The sequence below is a fragment of the Anopheles coustani genome, chromosome 2 (assembly GCF_943734705.1).
Source record: "Anopheles coustani chromosome 2, idAnoCousDA_361_x.2, whole genome shotgun sequence".
Classification (NCBI taxonomy): domain Eukaryota; kingdom Metazoa; phylum Arthropoda; class Insecta; order Diptera; family Culicidae; genus Anopheles; species Anopheles coustani.
In genome coordinates this window covers 92909359-92922400 of record NC_071289.1, presented here as the reverse complement: position 1 = coordinate 92922400, position 13042 = coordinate 92909359, and the positions used below count along the sequence as shown (strand labels likewise).

Genomic DNA, 13042 nt, shown 5'->3' with positions numbered 1-13042 from the left:
TTGTAGAGCCCAACAACAGGCGCAAGCATTTGTACTACAGTAGCATACACTACACACTCTATATACAAACCAGACGGTCGTGTTCGCAGCCTAACGGACTGATTACTCATAACAAGAATGCTGACACTCATTCCCATTAGACCTACCGTGAAGATAAGGAAGTGTCTCACTCTCCCCCTCTTGGGATGAAAGTTTATTAAACCCTCACAACAAGCATTGCCCTCGGTCGTCATTGAAATATGATGTTGCGATCTCGTTACCGTAAAGAAACGACGATCGCGTTGGTTGCCAGAGCTAGCCGGGCTAGTGAAAACCGGAAAAAGGCCACAGAAACCACGCACAGCAACGTGTTTGAGTGACGGGTCAGTGGTTTACAGTAGCTGTAGCCCGTCCGTCGTTCGTTGATAACTGAATGTTCCTTCTCTCGAGAAAATGTTGCTCTCATGCAGTATCCTACTGAAGGACGATGATTGACTTCTATGTAGAAATCAAGGCAAGTATTCGTTCGAATTATTGGTATGTGGAGTCAAAGTCTATTACAGTTGTGCACTAAACGGTAGCATCACGAATCAGCTCTGAAGCATCAATTCCCAACAATTATTCAATTTGTAACATAAAACCACCATGTGCAAAGAGACCCCAAAGACCTTGTCAAGAGGCATGCATATCAGAATCAGAAGTTCACGCACACACACCCCAGCGTTTACCACCGTTTGCCGGGGAGGTGCTGCTACAGTGATTAAATAATTAATATGACAACAAGCGAATAAATTAAGAAACCATTATTCAAATTGCCCCCAACAGAATGTCACGACAGGCCGCGCCGCCACACGCTCCACATACAACGAACAGGGCGCATTAAAAAGCTTTGCCGTTGAATGTGATTGTATGACGTTTGCGGATTTGGCTTCTGTGCAGCAAAGCAGTGGATCGGCGGCTCCAACATGAGAGACGAGGTTAAAGGAAGGTACGCATGCTAGGGCTGCCCGCTTTTGCAAACTCCTCGGTTGTTGCGTTGGTGGAAACAACTGTGAAACAACTCTCGGGGGGCGGCAGGCGGTCTTTCTCTTTTGTTGTGAGATCACACTAGGAGAGTAAACGCGGAAATCGTCATAAGAGAAGCCGCGCACGGGCCCATGTACCTTGATGGTTGTTCGTGTGGGAAGGGGACTGAGACGACGAAGACGATAGGAAGAGACCTCGTCACTTCGGTGTCTATTATTCCGACAAGCTACATAGGAGGACTACACACACACATTGCGTGGGGAGGACATGGACTACAACATGTGCAACGTCTTACAAAGGGTCGCCGCCTAATGCATTCCAAAGTGTCCGTAAATTTCGCGCCTCACTTAATTCCCGTTAAATTGTAAGGTGCGCAAATTGATTTACTTCAAACGAAGCGCGACCCTATTAGAGGCATGCATGCATGGTGTTGTATGTGCGATGATCGCCCTACTACCAATTTTGAATGAACTCAAGCCTATCCCCGTGGATCGGAGCGAGACGCAGCGACTGACTTATGCTCCGTCGCATTCGCGCTGTAGGGCCGACAATTTTCGACCCGCCCGCGAGCGTAACTTATATGAAGAGTGAGCAAAACTTGTATGAAGCCTGAGCACGCGTGGATACAAACAAGTGCGAAGCCCTCAAAGAGCGCAATTCGCTCCATACAATTACACGCTCTCCACCGTACGGCAGTGCAGAGAGTGTACGCGAAGACCCCGCGAGAGCCTTAAATGGCCTGCTCTTGGTTGAGGCCTACGCTAGCGATCGCTAACGATGCATGCAAACGCATGTAGCTAGATATATATTGTACATTTAGCGCGCCATTCTCAAGCAAGAGCGCCGGTCTAGTGGTTAGCGTACACAGACCGGAGTTGGAGAGGTTGGGTTCGAATCCCGCTGTGTGCTCGAGGCATGAGAGTGTTGTAGAAGGCAGAAGAGAGAAGGGGGCCCATCAGGGCTCTCCTCTTTTTGTTTTTGCCGGCTTTGCTCCGAATGAATTATCCCGGTTTAACTGGACGATCGTTGAGAGAACCGTTGACAAAACCGGGACCCATTTTGTATGGAGAAATGTTCATTTTGTGTTGGATGGGCGGTAGCAGTTGATAGCGATGATCCTCCTACGGAATTCCCTACTACCAATTTTGAATGAACTCAGGCCTATCCCCGTGGATCGGAGCGAGACGCAGCGACTGACTTATGCTCCGTCGCATTCGCGCTGCAGGGCCGACAATTTTCGACCCGCCCGCGAGCGTAACTTATATGAAGAGTGAGCAAAACTTGTATGAAGCCTGAGCACGCGTGGATACAAACAAGTGCGAAGCCCTCAAAGAGCGCAATTCGCTCCATACAATTACACGCTCTCCACCGTACGGCAGTGCAGAGAGTGTACGCGAAGACCCCGCGAGAGCCTTAAATGGCCTGCTCTTGGTTGAGGCCTACGCTAGCGATCGCTAACGATGCATGCAAACGCATGTAGCTAGATATATATTGTACATTTAGCGCGCCATTCTCAAGCAAGAGCGCCGGTCTAGTGGATAGCGTACACAGACCGGAGTTGGAGAGGTTGGGTTCGAATCCCGCTGTGTGCTCGAGGCATGAGAGTGTTGTAGAAGGCAGAAGAGAGAAGGGGGGGGCCCATCAGGGCTCTCCTCTTTTTGTTTTTGCCGGCTTTGCTCCGAATGAATTATCCCGGTTTAACTGGACGATCGTTGAGAGAACCGTTGACAAAACCGGGACCCATTTTGTATGGAGAAATGTTCATTTTGTGTTGGATGGGTTGCAAAGTGTGTGGACTAGTAGGCTCCAGAAATTGTTACTCCAATATCTGGAAGGTAAACGAGAATGATATTTCAAAAGCTGGGAGTTCCTACAACGGCAACGGCTCTATCGATCACCGATCACCAAACCTTTCCGGACATACAATTCAAGCAGATGTTGCATATATTGGACATAACCGGAACATGTGTGCGTACGACACGTTTGATGTTTGAATCAGTTCAATCAGTTCTTCCCAGCTGACTGTAACGCATCGCAAGCTATAGTCCCACATGATCTGCACATCTGCAGTTCTCAATGAACTAACGCCACAACAAGAAGACTTGGATGGTTAGGTTAGCTGCGCAGACCGCCACCAACCGATTGGCGGTCGACGCTGCCGCCGGTCCCCGCCGCCATTGAACCGAAACGGGAAAAATGGGTTTTAGATTAAATTGTTTATGTGTGTCGCGCTCTGCGGCCGTCCCCCATCCATCTACCAGGCCTTCCCTTTCCCCCGCGTACAACAGCGCGTGTGCGTGTACAACATACAAGGTTTGTTGTGGCCCGCCAACTTCCTGTACCGCCTCCGCAGCAGTGGCGTTGGCCAAGCGCTAGCGGAAAGGCGTTGTTTAATGTTACCATTTCAATCGATCTCCAACGGGGAGAAGGATCCCAGGGGGGGGAGGAGGGGGAGCCACAAAAACGGAATCATCAAACAACCACCACCACAATGCGGCGTGAGATGCCATCCACGGGGAAGACAGACAACAGGAGATCGCTGTCGTATGATCGGCTTTTCGCTTCCTCGGAGCCTCGCTTGCTGCTGCTGTCTTCGTTCGCGGTTTCTCTATACTTGCACAATAAACGCCACCAGATTCAACAAGAGACCGGCCCCCGAAGAAGTTCCCGGGGGGAAAAGGGGGGCGGAATCAGAAGAGAGTGAGTTAGTGTGCCTTTCTTCTCCGGTATTTTCCGATTCCCATAAATTCATAAATCTCGGGGTTCGTGCGTTTGGTTGGTTGCGTTCCTCGTTCGTCCACTACTCCCCCGCCCGCCCGTTGGCGCATTACGAAACGAGACGATCTCCTTCAACTGCAACAAGAGATGTTCCCCCCCCCCCCGTTGGCGAGACCTCATCTACATCCCCCCTTCCCTCCTCCATTGGCTTCAATAACAAATATGTATCGCTTCCCATATCCAACCCGATCTTTCGCTCTTTGTTACTAAACATGGCCGTGGCCTATGTGGCTTTCTTTGTCTCTCTAACGCGGATGGTGGGTGCGGGAACTCCACTTCCAAACTAAATGAAGACACAGCAGTACCACGAGCACGATGATCTTCCGCGGACGTCGGGAAACGGTCTCAAAAAACGCTCGTTTCATTTTATCGAGAAACCGTATGATCTATCCTCGGGATCGCTACTAAGTTCGGACGCAGAAAATACTGAACTTCTCACCAGTGACGACATGTGTTGACATCATCAAGTTTGGCAAAACTGATAAATAAAACTCTACCAACATAAAAGGATACTTGCAAAGTGGTAAATTGTACAAGCCGTCGCGATAGCCAAATTCGTCAAACAACTCCTTCTCGAAAGATGTAGCTGTGGCAAGGCTTATCTTTTGCCTTGCCTCGAATTGCATTCCAGCCAACCAACATGAAGAAGGCTTCTCGTCGAGAAACAACCTTCGCCACCAAAACGCTACATTAAATCCCTTCCCCCGAAACCGGCAGCCGGGGAGCGACAGTTCGGATCGGATGCAATTAGCATCATTTTAAAAGCGCCCCCCTTCTGTTACCTCTTAACGCTCACCACGTCCTTCCCACGAGGGCAGCCAGCGTCACTCTACTCTCTGTATGTGATTGTTTTAAGTTACGTTTTCGCCACAAACAACAAGCAGTGCTTCGGCAGCGCATTAAAACCAACCGACCAACACAAGACGGACACAATCAAGGAAAACTGTTGAAGAAACACGTCGTCGTCTCTCGAGTGACCTCCTCTTTTGCGGGGTTTCTCCGGTGGAATTGAAGTGTCCGCAGCGACAATGGAAAAATGGACCCCTCGGAACCGGGGACATAACTCGTAGAGGTGATGAGCCACTCTTCTCCATCCTGCTTACCCACTTGCTTCGTCTTACTTCGTATCAATAAATCGGCGAACTGGCCCGAAACAGGATTTTCAACCGGAATGGAATTGTTATAATGACAATTTTTCTTTCCCTCTCTCTCTCGATGGTTTGACATTTTGTTGTTCTTGTAACTCCCGCAAGCATCGTTTCGGCTTCTCCAACTTTACCTTCTTGCGTGGACTGATTTATTCGACGACGTCCTTAATTGATTGATACATTGTCACGCGCATATTTCCCACCCGTGGTGCGTTGCGTAACCCCCTCACCGGAGAGGACGGTATTTGTCCTGCCTTCCTTAAAAGGATGCAAAAAAGAAAGTATCTAAATATGTGTGCGCCCAAAACGAAGGGCGCGAGCGAACAGCATTCCTGCCAAATTCTTCACTCACCGGCGGACATTTTAAATCTTGTGGACGACCGCCGCGGCAAAGGCTGAGGGGTGACCTTTTCTGTTGTCTCCCAGTCGGAGGAGGAGGGCACAGGCAAATGGAACCGCCGCGCTGATCACAGTTCGTAGAGTTCGGTAAAAAAGGCAAAGGTTACCCCACATTATGAAAAGCTGCACACACTCAAAACCCGGCCCCGGGTTGGTTTCCCTCCTTGTGGTCTCTCCTCCGTCGCCGTAAATGGTAAGGTGGAGCGCACCAAATAAGGATCACCATAATATGGTGGTTATGCTTTGCTTATTGCTCAACGGCCCAACAGCCAGTCCAGGGCCATTCTTGCGCGGAACGGTTAGAGTCCCCCGGGGGCTCCGAGTTGGGGCCTGGTCTGGTGATAGATTTCTTTCCCGTCCAAAATCTGCTGAAGACAAGCCGAGAGACCATCTGGTCTGGGGGCCGCTTTCCTTTCCCCAAAAAATATGTAGTACAGCAGCATTTACTTACGTATATCAAACCGGAGTAGTATCGGTCCTTGATGTTGTGAAGGACGGAGGCTTCGTTCAGGCACGTCAGCTCGGCCATATCTTCGACTTTGTCGAATTTGGGCGGGTTCATTTTCTGGATGTCATCCTTAAGTACCAGCACGCGTTTGCCGGTTTCGGCCAGCTCGACCTCGACCTCATCGCCGCGCTCGCCCTTGATGCTGGCAGCGACGAAGCCCTGTAAAAACGAAAGGAGAATAAAGTATACATTAGAATACATCTCTACCACTGAACAACAACTGATTCGCGAGGATGTCCTTGGTGCGGTGGTAGGTCGAGGGCACACCACGTAAGTGGCTTTAAATCTGAATTCAGGGATCCCTTGTATTACGAACGGTAAGCCGTTCCGTCGATCGGATACATTAACCCTGTAGAGGCTAAATTCCTCTAGGGGGATATATCTAGGAGCCATCTTATAAGAATTGAAAATAACAAATTCCACCATCACGAAAGGACTAAATACATAAACTACTTCTATCTAATAAGCCCTGAGCGAAACCGGTAGTTAGGCCAAAGAAGAAGGTTCTACCATTCATGGAAAATTTCCGAAGTTTGCAAGGATCTCTCAGGAAGAAGGGAGAGTTCATCTGCGCCATTTTCACGACCCGTGTAAAAAACATTTCTCCGAATTCAACCGAAGTCAACAAAAACGGGTTCCTGCTGACCTACATATGGAAAGGCGAGACCTGGCCAGGACTGGATCGAAAGGAGAAGGCAAGTACTGGATAGGACGCAGTCCCTCCTGCCCAGAACTTCCAGATCCTCCGCGGTTCGATGAGCGGCCAGCAGGTTCCACTTAATTTCACCTCTCCGTTGCACGAACTCGATGCTCAGGGTGCGCCCTCCCTTCCATATAGAGAGGCACAGCCTCCAAGATGCCGGGCCTCCATAAAGAAGCGAACGTGATGGTGGCGGTGGCGGTGTTGGTGGTGGTACTACAGCGCCGTGTATGGGACAAGGTCTACCAGGGGGAGACTGGAGTTGACCGTATATGGCAGTGTTTAGTCGCCGAACGCGGTTTTGTTGTTCAGCACAGCAGACCCAGTTCTGGCCCCGAGAGAGTGTCTGGCGGCCTCGGTTCGGGTGGCGATATGGCATCATGGAGATCTCCATTGATCGAAGGGGGAGATCTCGTGTGCCGTCGTAGTAATTTTACGCTCTTCTCGAGAGCAAGCTACTGGCATACTTCGCTGTGGCGCCGATCGGGGGTCACTTCTCCGTTCGAGATACGCTGTCCAAGATTGGCAAGGACGCAATGTACCCGTGTGCATACGGGAAACTAACCTTGGAGAGGATAAAACAAGATACAAGTTGTGAAGTACGGAGACGACTCCAAAAAGATTCTTCACACTGTTGAGTCCAAGACTTGAAGAAGCTTTGAGAGGAGAATCATAAACGAAGTTTAATCAAGCGATTTGTTGCAAAAAGGTTCAAAACAAAAGATCCTTTGGATCGCGATTGAAAATAAGAAAATGGAAGCTTGAAACAAACAGCATATTTTGCGGATTAAATAGCACACTGAAGCCGACTATTTCTGTATATCATGACTCACACTCACGTTTCTTGTGTGTGAGCTCGAACTGATCATCTTCTGTGTTTATTACTTTTGTTCCTGTTAATCCGTACGAACCTCAGCATGTATTCTGACATCAAGAGCAAGAGGTTCGACTTTCGACCACAGTGGAACTCTGACTAGAGATTACGACCACAAAAAGGTTTCATCAACTGAACAACTCTTCAAGAGATTACACAGAAAGCCATACAAACGTACTTACAACATTTACACGAGCCGAAAACGAATTGAATTGTTTGATTTCGAATATCCTCTTAGTCATGCGTGCGTATACCTCAAAAACTAACCAAATCCGTACTCGTGCCGGTGTATGACACACCACCCTCGATCGTTGGTATCTGTGACTCGGCATCATAAGATGATGACGCGAGTTTTGCCTGGCTTGGGTATCTTTTGGGCGGGTGTATGTGAGTTTTCTTTTCTTCCGAAAACGTTTTCACGCTTACCATTCGCCCGCCCGGCCGGCCAGGAGGATGCAAATGTGCGTTTTCGGGGCGTTATCTTTCGTTTCGCGGCCAACTGTTTACTTAACATTGGCTATTTACTTTAACCACAGTCAGCCTCCATCCCCCGCGCGGCTAGGACGCAGGGACCACCGACAGGTTTGTGTGATTATTTCTCTTTCTTGGAAAATGGCTCCAACCCCGTCGGCGTGGACGTGCACCCTCCTTTCCCGCCTTTTATCCACCATCGAAGAAAATACAGGAATCGATGGAAGAGCGGGATGCCGAGTGGCGATCTAGTGTACAAAACCGGAACAGCCGAAAAAGAAACGACCATCACAACGTGCGCCCCAGGGTCGGTCGAAATCAAGGCAAGCAAAAAAAAAAAAAAAAGAGATTCTTTCCACAATGTTTAATGTCTGGTTCCTGTCGGCGGAGACCAGCCCTGTGTCCCTCCCGTCAACCGTCTCGCACCGCCTTTGCGCGGTTGAAATCTTTCGTTACGGTTCAAGTGGGGCGAAAAAAAAACCTTAACCACCTCATCGCTTCCTTCGATTGGAGGAAGAAAATGAACGCCGAGATGGTGACGTCACCTGTGTATCGATGATACAAGGAGAGAACGCTCAAAAGGGTTAGTGATGCTGTGTTTCCTTTGATGAATTAAAGGGATTTTTACACAAGCAGTAATTCATATCCACAATTGGGAGTGTTAGATGTGTCTGTTGTGTTCCAATCCATTCTGTGCCTCTTCAGCTAAACAAATGATACCTTGTTTGGTTAAATTTGCAAGGAATGCAAAACACTACGAGATGGTCTTGGCAACAGCCGTTGCGGATGGGAGTTGAACCAGCATCTTGATCGACTCGCAGCGCCACCCAACATCGAAACCAAACAACACCATACACACCAGCAGCCAGCCAGCCAACCATCCAGTCAGGTCAATGTCTTCGGTTCATCTTTGCAAATGCTTTGCACTGTTGTTTTCTTTCGTGCACTGCCCTGTTCTCATTCTAACCCTCAAAACGGCCGTTATGTGTCGTTCGAAATGAGTGAGAAGGGTAAAACAGACGTCTTTTTGCACATGTGCAACACCGACGGTTGCATGCAGCGCCAACTAAAATGCAGCAAACGCCAGCCGCCGCAAAATGCAGTACACACTGGCGTTTGGCTGTATTAGTGCCGGCGCCGCCGACGACGACGACGGATACATGCAAAAAAGCCGAACCAACGGAAGACGAGATAATAAAGAGATGAAGTGAAACCATGCACTTCGTCGTTCGCGCTGGATCCTCCAGGACGTCGTATTCCAGACGGTTCTCCAAATGCGAAGGGCTTCGTGGGCAAAGGTTCGCAGGATGCCCGCACACACCTACAATTGGTGCTGGAGCATAAACCACTACAGCCAAAACGTTTGCCAATGTGTCTACGACCGGCTGACTCCGGGTGGTCTTCGTACGGTGGTAAACTTTGACTCGTCGAGTCACCGGCCGGCATGCCTGGGGTGGGTTTCGCCGCACATCCCATCCCTTCTCTTTCCGGTTACTCGTTAAAAATGTATGATCCAATCTTCCAAGTACGATTACGAACGGGGTGCGTCCGTCGCGGCATTCGGCGAAACTCCGAAATCGCCGTGTCTTTCTCGATCAAAAATCAATCAAAACTTCCCGTCCCTTCCCAACGGAGGAAATTTCGATGATGTTCCCTTTATCATGCCCACCTTCTCTCACCGCTCCCTGCAGAGCAAATGCCATATATATATTTGATAAACCCCATCACTACCCCACCACCGACCCAATGCGCTTTTTATCGTTATCTTATCAGAGGTAAAACATCGACGTGCTATAGGTAGTATGTGTTTTCCCTTTTTTTTGTCTCTTAACTCTTATTCTTTTTTCGCAAGTTACCAAAGTTATCAGGGCAAACATAACAACAACACGTACGGCAGAACTAAACAACCACACCGGAACGGAACTGCGTAACCGCCGCGAAAAGGCGAGGAGAACCGCCGCGTCCTGTCGACGTTGGTCAATTCTCCTGCCGGCCAGAGACGTAAAAAAGAAAAATACTGCAGACGTGGGGACCGATAAGCCTTTTACTCCGGGCAGGAAGTGGCATCATCGTTTGTCGGGTTGAAAGATAAGTTTTTAATCACTCTAGGGCCAGGCCCACACTGGCAAACTTCATAACATTGTTGTTTTGTTCAACTTGAAACATCAATCTTTTAGTGCAGTGAGGATAGAGGAAGATCTTCATTCATTTCTCTTCCACAATGAACAATCCAGCCAACCAGTGATTATGCTTATTTACGACGAACTCGAAGACAACCAGATCTAACTGTATTTTTCGTTGGGATGTTCATATTACACCGAACCCATCGGAAATGTCGATGAAATCAGGTTTTCGAAGGCGGCGTTTCGTCGATGTCGATCAGTCATTGTACGGGAATTCGGGATGACTCATGGGGAACCACACACCAGCGATGGACACCGCACACTCACCTGTGATTCGTGCGGCACCCAGACGAGCCGCTTCTGTGTCCATTCCGCCTGCGTGGCCGGATCGTTGAACGAGTTTCGCTCGACGGAAAGATACTTCAACTCCGGGTCGTTGCGGTCCCGCAAGTCCTCTGCCATTATTGTCGATTGTTCTTCTGCTGCTGCTGGTGTTGCTGATGATGCTGATAATGCTGCTGCAGCACACTCTGGGGATCAAGCGTCTGAGGCGCTGATGCTGGGGCGGGTTGTGATAGCTTTGTTGTCAATGGTTTCGCACCAGACACTTGATGGTTTCTTGTTTCTTCTGGGGTTGTTGACGATGGCTTTGATTAAAATTCACCTTTTTCTTCTCGCACACTCACTGTCGCACTCTCACACCCACACTCTTGGCACGCACAGTAGCCGGTTGGAATGGCTTGCTTTTCCCTTTCACTGTTTGCTCAATTCAACGCCACGCACACACATAAAAAAACACACTTTGTAGAGATTTACAAAATAAAAAAGAGAAATAAATATTTGAAACAACGTTGCACCAACAAGATAAAACCATTATCTCAGATTCATTTTGCTGAAAATTTCACAAAACCACCGAGCAAACTAATCCTTCTCGCGACGGGTTGTCCTATCCTGGTGTTCGTCTGCTTCCTCCAGCAGGCGTCACACATCAGTTTTCCACAAAGAAACTGATCGTATCAAGAGCGTAATTATTTTTAAGATGTGTTCTCCCGATTTCCAGCCACCATTGATATCCTAAAACCGACCGACGTCTGGCTAAGTGTTTTCACTCCAATATATAACATCTACAGGCAGAAGCTCACGCGTATCATTATGAACGGGGCTGATTTCTTGTACGTTTGTTTGGATACTTGACTTTTTACACGTTTTTCGCGACCTCACTCCGCGCGGAAGTGCCAAAACACGGATCCCCCCCCCCCCCCATCGCATAGCTTATTTTTATTTAAAGGAGCAGTTGGTTACACTTTTGTTAGCTTTACTGAACAATACTCTGCCATTTACACCGCTTGGAGCTTTACAGAAAACAAGCGACAAAAAAACTTCTGTAATCATCACATTTCTCCGGCACAAGAATGTGCAGCGAAACGTTGTTGAAATCCAGTTCAACTGGCAGAATTAAAAGGAAAACAACATGACGGAGCAAAACAGTCGCCATGAATGTTCTGCCCGACAGTGAGAAAACGCCTGGAATACGCCAGCAACCCCCAGTGTTGTCCAGAAACCAGGGACTGCAAGTGCAGTTTTTGTGTCTAGGCGAAAAGCTTAGCAAGTCTAGTTTTTTTCTTGCCTATACAAGTCACAAACAATTCACAAAATATCCGTACTTGCACGGTTTTAAGGAAAAAAGTTTTACTTTATTGATGGAATACACCACAGCGACCGATTCCTTGGACCAACTACCTTTGACTGATTTAAAAACTTCCAAACACGATGATTTTGATGTTGCGATGACAAACCGACCAAGTTGCACGGGGTGGAGGAGGGGGGTTTGTGCATGTTGCGCGACGCCTAGCAATCACAAAGTCAAGGTGTATAGATTTCAGGTTGTGCACCACGTAGTTTGGACGTTTCAGGTGCACTTAGCAAACGTTCGTGTAAGAACTTGCATAACATTTTCAATAAGGAATTCAACTCCACATAATGAAATGGTTGCTATTTAATGTTATGAATGAAGTATTCCTTTTTCTAAAGTCACGTGGGAAGGATGTAAAAACAATCCATGAAGAAGGGGGTAGAAAATGGGCTGTTTAGTTATTTCAAAATTTGACTGTTCAAAACGTACAAATTTCCAAGCTCACTGTCCAAAAACAATAATAGAATCTTTGGAGACAATCTCTTTCTTATTAGCAAAACAAAAAAGTGGTATTGATCAAAGATAACATTACCGGCACGTTATTTATCATTGAAATGTATGGTAACGTGTATGATCGAACACTGCTATGAGGTATTTTAGAAAAGTTCTGTGTTGTCCGATGGCATTTAAAGAAAATCGCCAACGACTGTTGCTTACAACTGCCAGATAGGACAGCTGAACTTCGAAATACTGATGCTCACAGTAATGGCGGCAGAGGTAAAAAAAAGCCTCGACGGCAAGTTTTCCTTGGAATAAGATCCGGATCTTATTATGCGCAGAGAAACAGCTCCTGGATCAAACTGCTGCCAGATAACCTCAACACCGGACGACAACCTCAATTTCACGGAGATCAAAAGAGTCGGGTTTTGCAAGAAATATTTTGCGGCTGCTAAATTTGACGCGGCATTCGAGCGACGAACCACCGCACCCTAAAATGACGATCCAGCACGAAGGAACGAGCAACGTATACTGGAAGAACGCGAACTTCTCACTCACTCCACAGGAGCGTTGTAGACGCTCCGCCATTCCTGCTTCTTCACTCCGCCACCCCCCGTCTCAACAACCATCTTCGTCAACGCGTTCTTGGTTCCAGACGCACTTTGGTTTTATGATGAAACTTTATTCTTTCACCCCTGACCAGAAGAAAGTTTACCAATGATCAAGAATGATCTTCAATAAATGAATCCGCAAAACATGACAACTCTGCTTTTGGCTCACTTATACATAAACTACCAATTTCACTTGTTTAACGGAACGCCGGGACCCGTCGAGTCCGATTCATGCCTCCTTGACAAAGACACTTTGTTCACCTCCGCTGGAGCTTGCACTAGATCGAGACAGAC

General features: G+C 48.0%; 1 protein-coding gene across 2 annotated transcripts in view; it reads right to left on the bottom strand.

The window, feature by feature from the left end:
* The window catches only part of LOC131265842 (myosin heavy chain, non-muscle), a 44038-nt gene that overhangs the window by 30648 nt on the left and 348 nt on the right, over window positions 1-13042 (bottom strand). For both annotated transcript variants that reach the window (XM_058268172.1, XM_058268173.1), the window contains exons 2-3: window positions 10334-10806; window positions 5782-5997 (exon numbers count right to left, since the gene is read on the bottom strand). In XM_058268172.1, coding sequence (XP_058124155.1) covers window positions 5782-5997; window positions 10334-10468 — 351 coding nt within the window. In that variant the 5' untranslated portion in view covers window positions 10469-10806. The remainder of the gene's footprint in view (window positions 1-5781; window positions 5998-10333; window positions 10807-13042) is intronic.